General features: G+C 42.6%; 1 protein-coding gene across 1 annotated transcript in view; it reads left to right on the top strand.

The window, feature by feature from the left end:
• The window catches only part of Mmp20 (matrix metallopeptidase 20), a 40,865-nt gene extending 29,499 nt beyond the window's left edge, over positions 1–11,366 (top strand). Inside the window, exons 9-10 of the mRNA XM_028890988.2 lie at positions 8,435–8,538; positions 9,821–11,366. Coding sequence (XP_028746821.1) covers positions 8,435–8,538; positions 9,821–9,921 — 205 coding nt within the window. The 3' untranslated portion in view covers positions 9,922–11,366. The remainder of the gene's footprint in view (positions 1–8,434; positions 8,539–9,820) is intronic.
• Positions 11,367–19,455: the final 8,089 nt, after the last annotated feature.

The following is a 19,455-nucleotide window of genomic DNA, read 5'->3' as shown; positions in this document are numbered from 1 at the left end:
ACATGTTTTGTGCTGCAGAAATATCTCTTGGTCAGCAATGTGAATGACTGGAAGTCAAAGGGTGAGACCACAAACCACAGAAAGCCTGTTCAAAGTGTTCAGAGAAGTAACTCCCAGCCAGACAGGCTTCCTGCAGCAAAGCTATCATTTAAACACAAAGAGAGACTCGGCATGATGGTGCAAGACTTTTTAGTCCCAGCTTTGGGAGGCACAGGCAGAAGGATCTCTGTGAGTTCAAGATCAGCCTGGTCTACAAAGTAGGTTCCAGGCCAGCCAGAGCTACATAGTGAGAGCATGTTTAAATAGGGAGATAGATAAATACAGAGAAACAGAATACTCTCGAGGAAAGAAAATCTGAGAGAATTTGTGGCTTACTGACTTGCCTTTCAAGAAATACTGAAGTTATTTATGCTGAAGGCAAATGGTCCTAAATAATACACACAGACACACTCACACATGCACACAGCACCGGAAATGTAATTATGTAATAAGAGAATAATATAAGTGTGCTCCCTCTTCTGTCATCTCTTAACGGACTTGGAAATCTACTTAACTGATGTATATACACATGCATACGCTTACACTGTGGGCTGTATGACCCAGATGCCCACATGTAATCACCACTGCCTGTGTGGAAGAAAAGCTGTTCTGAGCTATAGAAGTGACATCAAATGATAACACACATTCACAGACAGTGCTAATTAAACAGCAAGGCTGATGTAACAAAAAAACCAGATGAACACTTGCGTTCTTGTCCCTCAGTATCATCACAAAACATGCAATTATTTAAAATTATAGCTATACAAATTATTTACAGCTTGTAAATGTATGTTACAAAAATCTCAAAAAGGATGGGAATAAAATAGAGCTATTTACTGGAATTAAGATACTATACAACCGAGGCTCTGTTTGAGGTCTTGCTTCGAGTTTTGAGTGCATATGTATGTGTGTGTGTGCATTTGTTCAGTACAGATACACAGTGTGTCTGTGTGTGTGGAGGCCGGAGGACAGTCTTGGGTGTTGTTTAGACTATCTATCTACCTTTTCTTTTTTCTTAAGTCTTACTGGCCTGGGACTTGCTAAGTCAGCCTCGTTTGCTGGCCAGTGAGTCCCAGGGACCCTCTGTCTCTGCCTTCCCAGCACTGAGACAATAAGCATGTGCCACAGTGCCCAGCTGTTCGGACAGGTGCTGTGCAGTGAGTTTGGATGCCCAGGCTTGCAAGACAAACCTTTGACCAGCTGAGCCCCCTCCTCAGCCCTGGGAGCTGAGTGTCTGAAGTGAAGGCGCATATGGCTGAGGCACTGGGCGTAGAGTGTGCCTGTGGTCCCAGCACCTGGAAAGTGGAGGTAAGAAGACCAGGGGTTATGGCCACCCACAGCTGCACTGTGGATATGAGGCCAGCCCGGCCTACATGAGACTCTGTAAAAAAGAAAAAAAAAAAGATATACATGGTAAGCCCATGAATAACCACCAATGAAATAACTTAAGAAAACATTAAGAAGTTAAAATGCTACTTTAGAAAGTTTTCACTAATACAAAGACAACATCAAGGAGGGATAGAGAAAAATGCATATGATGCATAGATAAGATAGCAGGCACAAATCTAACTTCATCGATAATAATACATAGCATAGCAGTGATTATCAGACTAGACTTAAAATAAATAGGATCCAATCACATGATGTCTACCAACGACAGATTTGTTTGTTTGTTTTTATTTTCATCTGTTTAATTGTGGGAGGGGAGATTTGCATGCCATGGTGTGCATGTTCAGGTCAGAGGACAGTTTGCAGGAGTCAGCTTGCTCTTGTCACATGGTCCTGCCGACGGGCTCAGCCTGTCTGCTGGAGGCCAGAGCCTTCCTCTCTGAGCCAGCTTGATGGAGCAGATACTCAAGTATTTGCCGCTACTCCGGGATACTTATACTTCCTTTTCTCTTTTTAAGATTTATGTATTTTTATTTTATGTATATGGTGGTTTTGCCTGCTTGTATGTCTATGTACCACATGCATGCAGTGTCTGTGGAGGCGAGAGAGGGCGTTGGATGCCCTGGGACTGGATTCACAGGTGGTTACAAGCCACTGTGTGGGTAGTGGGAGTGGAACCCAGGTCCTCTGGATGGGAAATCAGAGCTCTTAACCACTGAACCACCTCTCTAGCCCCTAGTTCCTTTGTAACAGCTAAAGATTACCACAGTTTCTGTCAACTCTTAGTCTAACTAAAAAGTTATATAAATTTTTGCTTCGTTTTTAATTGTGACTTCTAATGTGTTATTCAACCCAGAGATAGCTGGCTCCCTATTGAGTTCAGTCTGCTGGGAATAGGTCTTACTAGATACCAATACTGTGTCACGTGGACTGTCAAAGGAAATATGCTTCATTTGTTAAGAAATTTTCATTATGATGGTTATTCAGAAGTTATTCGAGTATATTCCAAATATAGAGAGAAGTTTGTCTGGTCTTATCTAAGAGAAGATTTTGTATCATTTCGGTCACTGGACATTGATCCCAACTTGCCTTGTAGCTCAAGCATAGCAAATAATGTCCTTTATGAGAGGACATTTTGAGTTGTGGTGTGCTCAATGGGAGAATACTTGCCTAGCATGTGAAGCCTGGGGTTCAACCCTCAATACCTCAAAGGGAACACCTGAGAGGACATTCCATAATTGGAGTTAGGCCTTTAAACACTTCCCATTCAGACGTTCTATCCTCTGCTTTTCCTCCTCCTTATTTGATACAGAAATGTTACAATCCATGCTCTTTTCCCATGCTATCAACCATTACTTTTTAATACAGAGGCTGTGTTATGATTACATACATACATACACACACACACACACACACACACACACACACACAAATACTCATGTCCCCCTGATGGATTGAATCTTTAACACTGTGACTTGTTCCTGCTTTGGGTAAATGGTTTTTGTTGTTCTGTGCTTACGATTGTTCTGTTACCACACAGCATATTGGTTTTATACTCGCTTTATTTTTATGGACACAGTATTTTGTTTTTTGTTTATAGGAGGTGGGGTTTTTTTAGACAATATCTCTCTCTATGCAGATCACATTAGCCTCACTCAGCAATCCTCCTGCCTCAGCCTCCTGAGTGCTAGAATTACAAGCATGTGCCATCATGCCCAACTGCTATTGTATTTAAATAAGAAGACATTTAGTTGAAAGCAAAAATATGTCCCTATTTTAGAATTCCCAATAATTCCGGATGCACCGTCCTGTGCCTCGGTTTAGCACCTCCTGGACTCTGCTCCCTATGCCCACACTTACCACTGCATCTTAAGGATCGCGAGCCAGGTCTGATGGTACTGCCCCACAGGATCTGTGCGGACTGTGTGCCTTTGCACACACTGTCGGTGCCTGTGCCTGGCCAAGTTCCTTTAACCTTATAAAAACAATTGACAGTTTTTGTGGTGATCAACTGTTGCTGAAAAATGTTCCTTGGTACCTGTGTGTAGCTGTGTGGTGGCTACACGAGTGTGTGGGTTCACGCAGATCCATGGAATGAAGACACAGAGGCATCTTAAGAATGAATCTAGCCTTTCATGGCTGCAGGGGGTTCCAGCCTCGAAGGACTGAAACCCCTTCCCTTCACCTAGGGCAAATTTATTTACTCTTTTTTACAGTTTAGATAGTTAAATTCCATACCTTTAAAGCAACCCAAAAGGAGCTCCCAGAGACCAAATGCCAGGTGCAAATTACTTGAATTATCAGGAAGGTATTTCCAGGTTTCCTGGACCAAGTTTTGCATAGGCCTTTGATCCTTGGGGGACTCTCTGATCCTTGACTCTCAGACAAGATTCACATAGGGTGATAAGAGAAACAAAAGGTGTGGTTAAACAAAGGAAGGATTAGAGCTAGGTGCTGCTCTCTGGAGCCAAGCCAGGAGCTCAGCAGGAATACTACCACACCTGTGAGCACAAACATGCATACATACACATTCATGTACATAGATGCACACACACACACACACACACACACACACACACACACACATGCTTATTAAGATAAAATAAATCTTTAAAGAGAACAATATTACAAATTCTTATAAAATAAAATTTATGCTAAATACTTCAAATTGAAATAATACTGAACAAATAATTTTACAACATTAGAAATTCTCTGGAAGGGTTTATTCACCAGTGATTTCTACCAAAACATTTAAAGAAGAATTAATACCAAATTTTCACAAACTTAGATGAGAGCTGTATGAGCCAGCAAGTCCTTGATGCCCAAACTAGGCAAAGTTGTTATGAGGAAATAAAGAAATTTATTCGTAAATATGAATCTAAAAGTGCTCCAAAAATACTATCTAGGAATCCAGGAAGTAATTAAAATAATTACACACAAAGATGAAGAAGGGATTTTATGGGAATGTAAGAATATATTAATATCTAGAAATCCAATAGTGTCATGTTTTGTGCTGATAGAGTAAGAAAAACCATGGGATTGTCTTCTTGGATGCAGAAAAGATGTTTGGTAAAACCCAGCACCGTTTTATGATAAAAAGAAAACATGACAGTAATAGAAATAGAATAGACTAGAGAGAAACTTCCTGAACTGGCATGAGACTTGGCAGGGAACGACTGATGGCTGTCCCCACCAAGATCGGGGACGAACAGAAACTCCACTCTGCACTCCTTCAGTGATTCAGGAAGTGCCAAGCAGGGCAGCGGGCCGAGACAAGTGACATGGACGCCGTCTAGACGGGAATGTCAAACTGTTTCTCCTTGTGCATGACTTAATCTTTCCGTAGAAGGATGTAATTAAGACTCAAAACTATTCGAACTAACAAATGCACTCAACAAGTCTGAAAGGATTAAAACAAAATAAATGACTACGTAATATAGCATCAAAGAGACTAAAATATGTAAAAAAGTAAACTAAAAAGAAATTGAAAGACATGCTGTCTAAAAACTGAACTCTCAATGTAAGAGATTACACATGACCTCCAAATGGAAATGTGCTACCTGTCTGTGGGCTGCAAGCCCTCTTAGTTTGAAGACACCAGTACTTCCCAAGCCGATCTGCAGCTTGAGCACAATATCAGAGTATCACTTGCTGCTTTATAGAAAGTGACAGGATGAACTTCAACTTCACATGGAAATTCATGGGCCCTCAAACAGCTCAAACACTGGGGGAAGAAAAGGGAATGAGGAAAATTTATATATACACAGTCCATTCTTCCTGATTTCAAGACCCACTACAAAGAAGCAGCAAACAGAGAAGTGCGACCATCATAAGGACAGACATACACATCAGTGGAATAAAAGTTGGAGTCTAGAATTTGACCCATATGTCTGTGGTAAGTTGGCTCACAAGCTGCTAAGGACATTCAGTGGGGTAGCAATACTTATCACAAACTCCACTGGTGCAAGTGAAGAGCCACACACAAAAGCATGGGACTGGACTCTTCGCAGAGTGAATAAAATTAAGTCAAAAGTGGTTAAATAATGAGAAAGACCTTTAGAGAAAAATATAAGCTCCCTTACTTTGGATTTGACACTATGTGCTTAGATATAAACACACACACACACACACACACACACAGAAATCAGACCAATTGGACCTTATTAAATTAAGAAGTTTTCTGCTCAAAGGACACTACAAGAAAGTGTGGTAAAGCACAGGGAGTGGAAAATGTAAGTCAGACCTGACAAAAGACTTGTGTCATATACCTCAATCACTAGAAAGACACACAATCCAGTTAAAATATGGCAAAAGGACCTAACTAGACATTTCTCAAAAAAAAATGTTCAAATGTCCAAGTAACACATGGACAGATGGCTGACATCAATGCCATTGGATAAAGATGAACCAAACCACAAGATGTCACTTCATACATATTAGAAACTCTAATCAAAAAGCCAAATCGTTTCAAGGATTGTTGGGAATGTAAGCGAGTCAGGACCTTCAAACAATTGCTGATAGGATGGAGAGTTAATGGGGCCACAATGGAAGACTATCTTCCATACCAGAGAAAGGTCAATAGAATTACATCAGATTCAAATTACACTCACAGGCATGTTCCTAAAAGAAATGAAAGCTGTATACAAGTATTTATGGCAACATCTTGTATGTATCATATCATAGAAACAATCCAAATTACTTTTAAGTGTTGAATTGGTAGATAAAATGTGATAAGTTCATTCAATTGAGTACTATGTGGCCATAAAACTGAGGTAAGTATGGACACTACATGTGACTCTCGGAAGAGTATCTGGAAGTATACCGAAGCTGGCTGCACACATACCAGAAACAGTGGAATGTCGTCACACATGCCTCAGCACTGGGCAGACGGAAGCAGGAGGATCAGGAGTTCTGCTACATGACCAGTTCAAGGCCAGCCTAGGAAGACATTGCCTCGGAAGAACAAAGCCATGCCAACAGAGGTGCTTGACAAACCTACACTGTAAGTACAGTGTTATGTTCAGTTAAACGAAAGTGCAAGCCCTTGCCAACATTAGTCTTCAACTACAAATGTGGAGAGGAAGGCCCATCTGAAATCTACACAGGATATCTCTGCGCTGTGATATCACTAAGCCACTGGCAACGATTCGCAGCTATATCCTAAAGGATATAAATTAAATGTGGATTAAAATCCACATTAAATGATGGGGTGAATGTTCATGAATGAAGTGATCATACTTACAGAGAGTTGTTTGTAATTTGGTATCAGGTGTCATAGACAAGACTTTAGCAATGAGAAAATAAAGCAGCAATTTTAATATATCATAGCACATATCAGATTATCAACAAAAATATTCTCTATATCAGCTAATAGTCATTTTGATGGCTTATCGTGTGGCAGGAAGTGTACACTATCTCAGATCAAATTATAGAGTCTGCTAGACCTCATACTAAAAAGCCAGAGTCAATAGTTCTTGGGATCAAAATAAGCCACAGTGTCTACGACTGGAGCTTGTCTTGGCTGTGGAGAGTGGCGTACGGGAGTGTGTTTGTGCATGTGTGAGTTGTCTTGTTCTCATGGCAGCTCTTTTCCAAATGAAGGCTTACAGCTCGGAGCGTATTCTCATATTCCCTCGATTACACCTTGGGTAGATAAAAAGTTGAAAAGCCAAACCCAAAGCTGTTTACCTATAGATATGATGCTCTCTGCTCTGTCACTGAAATCCCCAAATATCTGTCCACAAAGGGCAAGACCATCACCAAGTTTTCACAACAAAGTAAGAACAGCACCGTGCCATAAAGGGGGAGCATGTCAGCACTGCAAAGGTCATTGGCAAGAACCATCTTCTATTCCCAGCTTACATCCTTTCTGCCTTTCTTAGTGATAGCTAGCTTCCTTCTTTGTGAAACGATGATGGATGATGGAAATAAGCAGTAACCAGAAACTTGATGATTACGTTCTTACTCAGCACAAACAAAAGCAGATAACTTAGTGTCAGTGAAAAGACCTACATCAAAGGTCCCAGTGGAAATTTAGTTGATCTGTTGATATGTTGGGAGCATTATCTTCTCCCCTGCCCATAGCACTCTAGAGAACAGCACTGTGGGGCTTGGTGGAACCTGGAGAGAAGCTCTCCAGCAACACAGCACGCCTCAGTTCACCAGCCTGAACACTTCTTTGTGAAGGCTTCATTTCTCCTCAGATCTCGGCAGCTGTTTTCCTCTGTCCCATGAGGCAGAGGCACATTTCAGGGGATGGTGGACATAATCTGCCATAGGAAACCACCCGATAACCCGGGGGGGCGGGGATTATCGGACCTACTGGTGAGGTGTGCACATGGGAATGCCCCAGCGTCAGCTCTGTGCTCCTAAAGAAGGGACTTTCTCATAGTTTAGATAGAGTCTCCCTGAGGAGTCATCTCCACCTGTGCTGAGCTCATACAGTACCGCTGACTCACAGCCACAGCCTCTTACAGCAAAGAGACATGCTGACCGATTTCAGAGCTGGAATCCTAATCTCTTTCCAGGAAAGAGCAGTGGGATTCAAGTGACCTGATTTCAAAGACAAAAGCTCATATGTGACAATCATGTGGAGCTGTCCTTTAGAGCCTGGTGGGCTCTTCAGGGGGTATACAGCTAAGGACAATGACTGCCTATCCCCCAGAATCCACCTCGGCTCTGCAAGGTGGGGTAACTCGAAAGTGTGGGAAGAATGAGAGAAGGTGCAGGGTTCTAGTACCCAGAATGTAAAATGTGCATGGTTGAAACTGTCGAAGAACAAATGCAGCAAAGCTGGTTTTTAAGACTTGAAGGCTGTTACTACAGATTTGCTCAGTTATGATGTACTGAACATTCATTCACATGTTCATTTGTTCATTTAAGAGAGACAGAGACAAAGAGAGATCTCAAATATGTTCAAAATCAGAGCTGGCTAATTATACTCCTGACCATCTTGATGTCACCTATATTCAACAGTAACTTATTTGTGAAATAATATTTCCTCCAGCTATGATGAAAGAAAAAAGAAAATGGAAAAAGACTATCCAAAGAACACTGAAGAAGAATTTTCAGGAGTGAGTGGGCAGGTAGATGCCGCTGTGGAATTAAATGGTGAGTGTCTCCACAGGAAACATTCCCTGGGAAATCATAACAGGAAATCTGGGCTCTGCTTTAACTTGATAGAAAATGGGTTTCAGTGGGAGTCACTGGTTCTTATTTTGGTCCTAAGTAATTTCATAAACTTAAATAGCCAGGTTACATACTAGAAAGAGGTATTATTTTTTAAAAATCCTCTATTAAAAAATAAGTAAATAAAAATAAAATGGTGGTTCTCCTTTTACTAGCAGATGTGTTTAAAAGTATAGCTTTAATTTGGGAATGTAGCTGACCCTGACCCTGACCCGACCCTGACCTAGCTATTATGCACAGCCCTGGGATCAATCCCCAGCACAACATAAACGAGGCATGTGGTTTGTAATCCCAAGCACTTGGGAAAGGGAAGTTCAGAGTCATCTTCCACTACATAGCAAGTCTAAGGACAGTCTGTGTGAGACCTTTCTCAAATGAACATGCAGGAAGTGCAGCTCCAACCCATAATCCCAGCGTTCAAGAGGCTGAAGCCCGTAGATGAAGAGTTTGAGGTCAGCCTGGGCTACAGAGTGAGAATCTTTCTCAAAAACAAACAGACACTAATGCAATGTAGCTCCAGTCCAGCAGTTGTAGTCTGAGCCTTCCCAGATTCTTCTACCTTTTCATCACCCGACTCCTGAAATCTGACACATAGCTGAGGAGGTCATATGAAGTGAGTGTTATACACAAATCAAATCAATTTAATTCCTTCTTGAGTGTGTAGCACGGAGACAGACAGTGTTCAGAAGTGCAAATGATATTCCAAATGTGGCCTCTATACTTATGGAATGTTGAGCATCCTTGGGAAACGCCTGTCTATCTAACACCGAGGAAACTGCTGGGAGACAAGGCAGGCTGTGCTCTAGCACTGCCTGGTGGTAACAGGCTTCACAATGACTTCAAGAAGTCATTGATCTGAGACAGCGGGCCCAACGTGGCGTTGGCTAGATCCTGATGGGACATTAGCTGGTTCTGAATGCCAGTCAGACATTTGACAGCTATAAAAAGGAGAAAGGACTAGAAAAATCACGAAGCGTGATGAGGGCACCTTATCGCATGACCCAAAGTGAAGACCTTACCCTGCTGTTGCAAAGGATGGGGTGAGGGATGACCTGAGAAGTCAGAGGTGACAAGTTGCCAGAGCTCGCTGCCTTCTGACAGCCCCCAGTTCCTCATCGGTAGCACCTCAGAAAGCGGCAACCTTACCCCTTAGGGACTCACACGTCATCTCCAGTAACCACAGTTTCAACTTTATCTCTTCTAGGCTACATTTACTTCTTTTCAGGACCCAAAACATTCAAGTATGACACAGAGAAGGAAGACGTGGTCAGTGTGGTAAAATCCAGCTCCTGGGTTGGTTGCTAAATCCACAGGGTTAGTCTCTCCACAGGGATGAAGACCATTGTGAGCAACTGATGACTGGACTTGAGGGGCTAGGCAGATAGCCCGGGACGCTCTTCCTGGCCTTCAGTCGGGAGGGTTCCTTGAAAATAATAACAATTCCATTGTTTTCCTAATTATTCTTTCACAAGGATTGTCCAAATAAGAAAGTAAGCCACCTTACTCAGAATCATTTAACACACCCTTTGGTTGAGCATTCTTCTTTTTAACCTACTATACTAAAGTAAATTGATCAGTTTGGTTTCTATTTATAGGAAAAAGACTTCATATGTGCTTGCGTGTGCACACACACACACACACACACACAAAATTCTTTCATTAAGAAAGGTCATTACCATACAAATTATAATTATCCTTTAAAATCAATGGCCATCATTTATTATGATGAGCATACATGTTCCTGTTTATGTTTTGAAGCATGGCTAACAAAACGCGGCACCGGGCCTGTGACTTGGTTGGGTTGCTCCCTGTGGCCCGCACTGGTCTCTGAAGTGGGTGGTAGACAAACATTCAAATTCACTCCCATGCTCACCAACAGCTGGGCTCTGTGCAACAGGGAACCTTTTTAAGGAAACCCAATAAAAATGGTGTGTTAGAACAGTTCCTCATTTCTCTTTTCTGTTAATATTTACTAGCCCATATCATGCTTTATCCGGCAACAAACTCTGTGTACCTGTAGAAAATGTAAACAACAGTATCATAAGTACACAGAGCCGGAAAAATAACATAGCCTGACCTATTTCCTTCTTCCTGGTGGCACCCCCCAGTGGGGACATCTTTGATCCACCTCAGTTTCTTTTGAATGGTTTTCTACTTTTGTAGTTTTAGTTAGTGTTTTCTGTTTGTTTATTTGTTTTGTTTTGTTGTTTTTTGTTCAAACTAAACCTTTTCTTCCTAGCTCTACCCAGTTAACAACACAGACATAATTATGGCTATCAGTCTTATAGTTTTTGAAACTTTAGCCTCTAGAATTCTATAATTAATATAGAGAAACTCTACCACATTTTAGGAGTTCTGAAACTGAATAATATTTTACTTCATAGGCTGCTTAGAAGAGCTGCAGTTATAACAGCTATAACCTGTTGTTAACATCGTTCATTAAATTTGCTTCGTGTATTCATTAAAAGCCTTGATGACAGTTACTGCAAGCATTCCACTAGGTTTCTAATATGGAAAGTCATGGTGCATATCCAACCAGATGTTGACTATTGAAGACAACATCTGGTGTCTTTGCTAAGGTCAAGGTGCTCCTATTAAGAAGCAGAACCAATAAGCAAAAAACTAGAGGCTAGAGGTATGACTCAGAGGTTAGAAATACTTGCTGTCCTTGCAGAGGACCTGAGTTCAACCTCCAGCACCCAATGTAGGCAATTTACAACCATCTCTTAGCTCCAGTTTCAGGAGAGCTGATCCACTCTGTCACCTCCTTGGGCACCTGAACATACATGTACATACTGATACACATAGACATATGTGTGCATACTGACACACAGTCACATAAATAAAAATAAAATAAATTGTTTAAAAAACAAGCAAAGAGCAAAGTAGTGTGTCAAGTCCTCACAATGTTAAACAGAAGCACAGTAACTACACCACTGTGTATATACATATGAGAAATTAAAACACAAAAACCCATACATAGATGTTCATGGCAGCATTATTCATAATATCCTAGAGAGGAAATATGTCCATCACATGATGTATGTTTGAATAAAATGTGGTAGATTCAGACAATGGAATGTTTAGAAAAACATAAAAGGAGTGAAGTGCTGAGACATGGTATAATATGGATGAAGTTCGAAAACATCGTACTAAGTAGGAAGATGGACACAAAAGATTACATGCTGTGTGATTCAATTTATAGGAAATGCTGATGATAAAAAAAAATACAAAGACGTAAACGCCAGTGCTTGTCAGGTAGCAGGGAGCCAGGCAGCAGGGGACAGGTGTAGAGTTTCTTTACTGCGTGGGTGGGAATGTTCTAGAACTGAGGGTGGTGATGGCTGTACAACTCTGTGATGGTACAAAAGCCACCAAATTGTACATTTTAAATACGTGAATTACGTATTTATAAATTCTGTCTTGATAAACTTGTTATAAAAACATAAATAAGCAAGGAGCTCAAAGTGGTGTAGTGATCCATGAAATTCCTGCAACTTGGGAACTGTGGCGAGAAACACAGAGCGATGAAGCACTGGACTGGAGACATCTAGTACTGAGCAGCCAGTGGGGTGCCTTCTTTCTGTCCAGCACTTCCCAGGAAAAGAAGGACTGAGAGAGATGTCCCAGGAAGCGGCAGAGTTTGTGCTCTGGGGATGGGCTGGCTGCATTCCAAAGCCAGGGACTTGTTTCCAGCTGTGTGGTGTTCACGATCTCCAATCTCTTCTTGATTTCCTTCTTTGCAAGACAAATCAGAATAGCTCTTGACCTCCTGGGACATTTAGAGACTTAAAATATGACTCAGCTCACACAAAGTTCCGAGAGCATTTCATTATAGTCTGAAGGGTTTACTAATTGTTATTCTTAAGATGATTAGTTAATTTTGTTCTGACATATTGTGGAGAATTCAGACTTCCCTTGAGATCTCACAAGATCTGGTGACCTGTAACAGCATATGAATTGACACTTGGTAACTTGGAATTTTTCCTCTTTAAATTTCAGATTAAGTCAAAAACTAGAATATATGCTGTGGTTAACTCCATGCCCCCCCCCCACAAAAAAAAACCTCTCAAATTGTCATCATTTCTTTGTTGAATCAGAGGCATCTGGGAAGATTCAGGCTCTAAAGCATAAGAGACAGTTTTTGTGTCATTACGTATGGCACTGACCCTAACAGATGCAAGAAGTATTAAAGAAATAACTTATACACAGTGAGATTTCCATATCTGAGGACCTCTTACCCACAGATTTGCCAAACAGGGATAAAATATAATGACAAACAGTTGCCTCTGTATTGAGTATATGTATTTTTTTATTCGCTAAAATGATATCATTCTGCTATCTGCATATCATTTACATTGCTTTAGAAACTCTAAGTAACAGAGATGACTAAACTGCATGTGAGCATGCATGTAGCTTACCTTTTACAGGGGAACCTCTGTATTCCTAGACGTTGGTATCCATGGAGTCAGGATCCGAGGGACACTGCTCTCACTCAGCTTCAGGGAAACTAAGTGGAAAATGACCGTGCAGTGACAGTCCACTCTCCAGTGACCTCGGGGGGGGGGGGAACGGGACTGTGGGCAGAGCCCCCTGCAAACCCCAGAAAGGCTTCTCCTGGGGGTGCTTCCCTAGGCTCCCTTTCAATGTTCTGTGACTGGGGTCAGATGTTCTTCACTTAACCTCATCCAAAATGGCAGCCCTAAGTCAGCTGGGAAGCATCAGGAGCCAGCATAGATCTCTGTGTCACAAAGTAGATGCTAAACCAACAGGTTTTATTTAGAATTCTGAACATGTATTTCTGAGTTCTCAGAAGGTCTTCAGGGTGTTTTCATTTAGACACATCCATGTTTTGTCCTTATTTCTGTTTTCATCATTTTCTATAATGGTATCAAAGGGTCTTTGTGAATATTTACAATTACAATAACCAGTAAAGTACCACTGAGAGAAACTACACCGTACCACCCTAGGGATGCAGTTTCTAGAAGACTCTGTGGGAAAGGATACTCTGCATTTCCCCCCATGGGCCTGAACAAAGGAAGATACAGCATCCTTGGGTTGTTCACACCTGCCAAGCGTATCTTCGGTGTTGATCCCATCTCAACGTGACTTGATGATGTGGTCAGATCAAAAGGCATCTTTTGTCCCCCGAGTTCTATAATCCCATTATGGAATAATCTCATTACCTAGACTCTTGGAATTGAAACAGGAGCAGAACTGAAAATCTTCTGGTAAATAAATTTTAGTTTGAAATTAGTAAATGATTTTCAGGGACAAATTAGCTTGTTTTTCAAGTGAACATGTCTTCAGTGTAATCTGGTCTCAATCTACCATTTCTCTCTCTAATCTAATATGTCTTTTAACATGTTTGAGGATAAAACTAAACTTTTCTTGCACAACGCAGTTGTTCTGGCCAAAGTTGGGGGACAGATCAAAAGCCAGTAGGGCAGGAGCCAATGAGAAAATCGTAAAAGAACACAGAACACAGAAATCCCTCTCGGGTTGTTCACAGTAGGGAAAACCATGTGTTGGTATGAAATAACAACTTGCTTATTCTTGAACTATCTCAAGGCCATAATACAATGTTATACATTAATAATTAAATGATAACATTAGCCTGAGGTTAAATTGTGGACATATTTCTATATGTGAGTCTGCTGTACATTCATAGGTAACTACCACCTATGCTTTTGAGAGAATATTTATCTGGGAACATATCTAAGAACAGAATTGTTGGGTCATAATCTGTGAATAAATTGAGTTTTAATATGTACCACCAAATCATTTTCACAGTGATTGTAATTATACTATTGTACATTTCCACCCACAGTGTGTGAGCATTTTCATTGAGTTTTATTAAATGATCTTTCTATAGAGCACTCATTGTGTGCCAGACACTGTTGAGTTATGCAGGTTGTTTATCTCCACATTAAGCAAGATGAGTGTTTCTCTTTCTCCATTTCCAAGCTAAGTGAACTTAAACTGTCAGAGCTGAAAAGAGGCAGCTGTGAGTGGAACCTAAGCCCAATACTCTTAGACCTCCTGAGACCCTGGGAGTTCTGTCACACTCAGAGCAGATGCGTGTGTTCTTCATAGAACACTAAAGGAAGAGTGGTGTTTTGCTCTGTGCACACATCAGCTCTCAGCTCTGCACTGGAGCCTGCTAAGGGTGGTGGACAGACAGAGTTCCCAGATGGACCCAGTGTGGGAAGAAGCATGGGGAGGCACGGGGGGGGGGGTGCTGTGAGGGGTGCTGGGCTGGTAAGGCAAGGCTCAGCAGTGAGCATGCACAGTGAGGCGGAGAGTCTGCTCCCACCCTGCCCTCAGCATTGGCATCTTACACAGGTGATGTCTTTGCCAGTGAGTCATCTGGTTCTTCTAGAACTGTGAGAAGCATGTGGACAGACCCTGCTACCCTGACCTTTCCCTGGGCACCTCTCCACAGTTATTTACTCTGACCCCTCAGGCCTTTGTTCTTTGGTGCTCTTTTTCTGCCTCTTTTCCTCCTTCTGCTTGGGCTGAGATCACCACACTGCTGGGAATTCCTCTTCAAATGCCCACAGTCTCTTTAATGAACCTTGCCTGCAAACTTACCGTACGCCCTGGGCAGAATGCCCTGAGCCTCTGAGGCAGCTTCCCAGCTTTCTACAATGCACAGCTAGAATGCTCCAGGGCACAAATTATCCACATTTTCCCCCTTGAGAGGGGAAGGGGACATGTAGTCAGGTGGTTTTTACTGCTGTCCTGTTCTGGTTTAGACTCAGGCATTTGATGGAGGTTTTTCTAGATACAGTTTACAGGGCCCTCTTCTCCTCTCTCTTCCTGACTTACGGTGTCAGTGGTTTTCTCTCTCATGCAGGCCTGTCATGCTGTAACAGCCTGCTGCAGGCCTTTGCCAAGTGTTACCAAGCACATGGATGCATTACACCACAGTATAAACCCTCTATATTTTGAAATTTATATTTGTAAATTGTAGAACAGATATTTACAGTTTGGACAAATGGGATGGACATCTAATTTCCTGTCCACTGTGCCTATGGCCATCTTATCATTTGTAGAAAGCCATGAGACAAAGGCTGGAACATGTACATTTAACTTTGAGACAACTAAATGGTGGGGGAGGGCAGGCTTGGATCCAGGGGCCTGAGACGGGAAGTCCAAGCCCTTGTCTATTAACCTGTTTTAGAAGTGAGACCTGCCCGTGTGACAAAAGTAAGATCCGAATCCAAGTCTATGGTCATGCTGCATCTCACCGTTGTCTCCTACAGTCAGCCAAGAGCTGGACACAGCAAACCTAGTAACCCAAAGTAGCTCCCAGTTTCAACACCGGATTATGGCTACAGTCCTTCAGGTAACATGGATCTTGGCAGAACTGGGTTAACAGCACAAACTAAGGTTAGACCTGGGCACTCCCTCAAGGGACTTGGGTCTGTTTTCCCTACGCAGTCACCAAACTCAAGCCCTAAGGAAAAATCTGTGCCTACACAGTTAGCCTTGCTAGTGTACAGATCCAGGATGTCATCTCAGGCCAGTGTGGACGAGGGTGGAGCATGGAGGTGGGGAAGTCCAGGCAGCAATGTGCTTCTCAGGAAAGAAGAAGCAGTGCAGTTTCATGGCCACCACAGGGAACTCCTCTGACTGTGCAAAGTACCGTGGAAAATCCTCAGGCAAGAATGACTGGAAGGAGACTCGGTACCATGACTATACCAAAGGAGTCGAATAAATGGGAGGAGGGTGTTCTTTTTTTACGACTGAATGAAATTTTTCCAAGTCAAAGACCTGGGGAAAAATGAAGAAGCCAGGTCATGGTGGTGGCAGCCTGTAACACCTCCAGTTAGGAGGCTAGAGGAGGGGTGACAAGGTCAGCATGCCTGGGCTGCACAGCGAAGCCCTGTCAGAGGGAGACCCGGGAGGAGGAGGAGAAAAAAGGGCAGAGAAAATCCTAATAGCCAAAGGATTGACTCTGTTATTTAACAGACGCGCATAGGCAAACCATGAAGTGCTGCTAACTAATGGGAAATGATTTACGTCAGGAGCGGGAAAGGTCAAGAGTGGGAGTCGGAGAGGTGGCTCAGGGGTCAAGAGTGCCGATTGCTCTTCCAGAGAACCCGAGTTTCTCAGTATCACATCAGGCAGCTCACAACCACTGTAATTCCAGTTCCTGGGCATGCTACATCCTCTTCTGGCCTCCCCGGGCACCAGCCTCACGTGGTACACACACACACACACACACACACACACACACACACACACACTTTTAAAGGCCAAAAGTAACCAACTGGGAATTACCGAAAGCCCCAGCTATTACCCTCAAGGGCGGGCCAGTGACCTCCCACGCTGAGCCTTACTCCCCAAGGCCTTCTCCTCTAAAGGGATTTAATAGTTATAGGTGAGCTTAATTGAACCAAAAAAAATGACATGAGATAAATATCATAGAAAATCTGAAGATTTTTATGTGTTAAACCCAAACTCTAAACTTTAAAAAAAAAAAAAAAAAAAAAAAAAAAAAAAAAAGTAGCTGAGGCCTAGGGATGTAAATCATTGGTAGATCATTCCCTAGCATGTATGAGACTCTGAATTCAAGTATATAAACATACATACACATGTACACCATACATGTGTATGTTTGTGTGTGTGTGTATGTGTGTGTGTGTGTCTATAAAATAAAATAAACCAAATAGTTGGCCATAGTGCCACATCTATAATCCTAGCATGTAGGAATCAATGGCAGAAAAATCAGGAAGTCAAGATTCTCAGCAACACAGCAAGTACAAGGCCAGTCTGTCTCAAAGGCATAAAAACTCCTGGCACGCTGGCGCACGCCTCTAATCCCAGCACTCAGGAGGCAGAGGCAAAGGAATATCTTAGTTTGAGGTCAGCCTGGTCTACATAATAATTCCCAGGGCAGCCATGTCTCCACAGAGAAAGCTTATTTCAAAAAAATAAACAAAAGAGCTATAAAAACAAACCAAAGCCCACTGCTAATAGATGTTTATGGTGTTAAATATATTTCAATAAACCTATTTTATAAAGACAGAATTAATATCTGCTAGGCTTTCTTGAAAATTACACATGTTGCAGTTGGAAATTCCCTCTCCATTGTAGAAAAATCAGTTATTTTTATTTCATGTTTTTAGCCACATTTTTTTTTAATTTCTTTTTTTTTTTTTTTTTTTTTTGATTTTTCGAGACGGGGTTTCTCTGTGTAGCTTTGTGCCTTTCCTGGAACTCACTCGGTAGCCCAAACTGGCCTCAAACTCACAGAGATCCAACTGCCTCTGCCTCCCGAGTGCTGGATTAAAGGCGTGCGCCACCGCCTGGCTTAAATTTCTTAAAGACATGTAAATATCTGTATTTACAGAAGGGGAAATATAATTTCCTCACTCCCTTTCACAGTGCTGCCTTGGGGCAGACCCATTTAGCAAAGGATAGATTAACGAGAGAAAACCAAAAAGGCTGACTACAGTAGATCTTGTGTGCGCGTGGCGGAGAGTCGGGGTGGGGAGACAAGTGAGCCAGCTGCAGGTGGCTCTGGACCCTGCCTGGCAAAGGTGGGGAAGGTCCTGGAGCGTGGCAGGTGGGTGAGGACTACGCAGCAGGTCTGCCCTCTTCCCCATTGATAAGAATTTTCAATGATGTAAAGTCCTTCTCTTTCTGGTGCAGACACAGGACCAACTTTACAGATAAAGATTTCCTCTAAAGACAGATGTTGACTTAAAGCTGGGTAAATTCTCACTTTCAGTTTCTCAAGATTCTACTGTTCCCTAAATCATCAGCTCAAATTAATCCATATGCTAATGAGATCAAATTAGGTGGTATCTTCTGGTCTCCCACAGCCATATTTAGGAACGTTATGCCCCCCCCCAGAAGCTATAATTTTCATGTACATATATATGTACCTAAATTCTTAGTAATGCCAGAGAGATGAGAAAGCAGTCTGAATAATTAAGAACATGGGTTTGGGGGCTGTGGGGTTCAGTGGGTAAAGTGTTTCTTGTGTAAGCATGAGGACCTGAGTTCAGATCCCAGCACCCACTTTTGCCAGGCTGGTCAACTTGCGCCTGTAATCCTAATCCTTGGAAGGCAGAACAGAGGACCCCTGGGCCTCTCTGGGCTCGCCAGTTCAACTAAATCAATTAGCTCCAGGTTCAGTGAGAAGCCTTGTCTCAAGAGGTACGGTGGAGAGTGAGAAAGACAGGAGACATTGGCCTCTGCCCACTACGTGCATGGGTCCACATATGTGTGCCCCACGCAGACACACACACACACACACACACACACACACACACACACACGCACACGCGCACACACATGCACGCGCACACGCACACACACACATGCACATGCACACGCACACACACACGCGTACACACGCACACGCACGCGCACACACACACACACGCACACGCACGTTTGGTTTCGGACCAAGCTGACAATTGACCTTAACCTCTTACTAACTGGTTACTTTCATCTTCCTTGTCTGTAACATCATGATGGAGATGAGCATGGAATACTGTGACGGCAAAGAGCATGGTGATCCTGCCACGCTTTCACCCACCAGCAAAGAGTCTCTCTGTGCCTGGATGGCCTCTAACAACAGGCCTGCTGCCCTCTAGCCTCAGGCAGGGCACACTCTGAGAGGTAGGGGGGGTGAGGGAGGATTAGGGAGGCAGCATGTCGGCAGCCCCTGGTGCTCTCAAGCCTGAAGCCACCACCTTGGTCTGGAGGGGACGTGAAGTGGTCACAGGTAAGAATACACACAGCTGCAGGCTCCGGGATCTGGAAGATTAGCAGGTTATGAGATCAAAGGCTAAGATTTCTGGGAAATTGACAGAGTGA

This window comes from Peromyscus leucopus, chromosome 7 (genome assembly GCF_004664715.2).
Source record: "Peromyscus leucopus breed LL Stock chromosome 7, UCI_PerLeu_2.1, whole genome shotgun sequence".
NCBI lineage: Eukaryota > Metazoa > Chordata > Mammalia > Rodentia > Cricetidae > Peromyscus > Peromyscus leucopus.
This window is presented reverse-complemented; position numbering and strand designations above follow the sequence as displayed.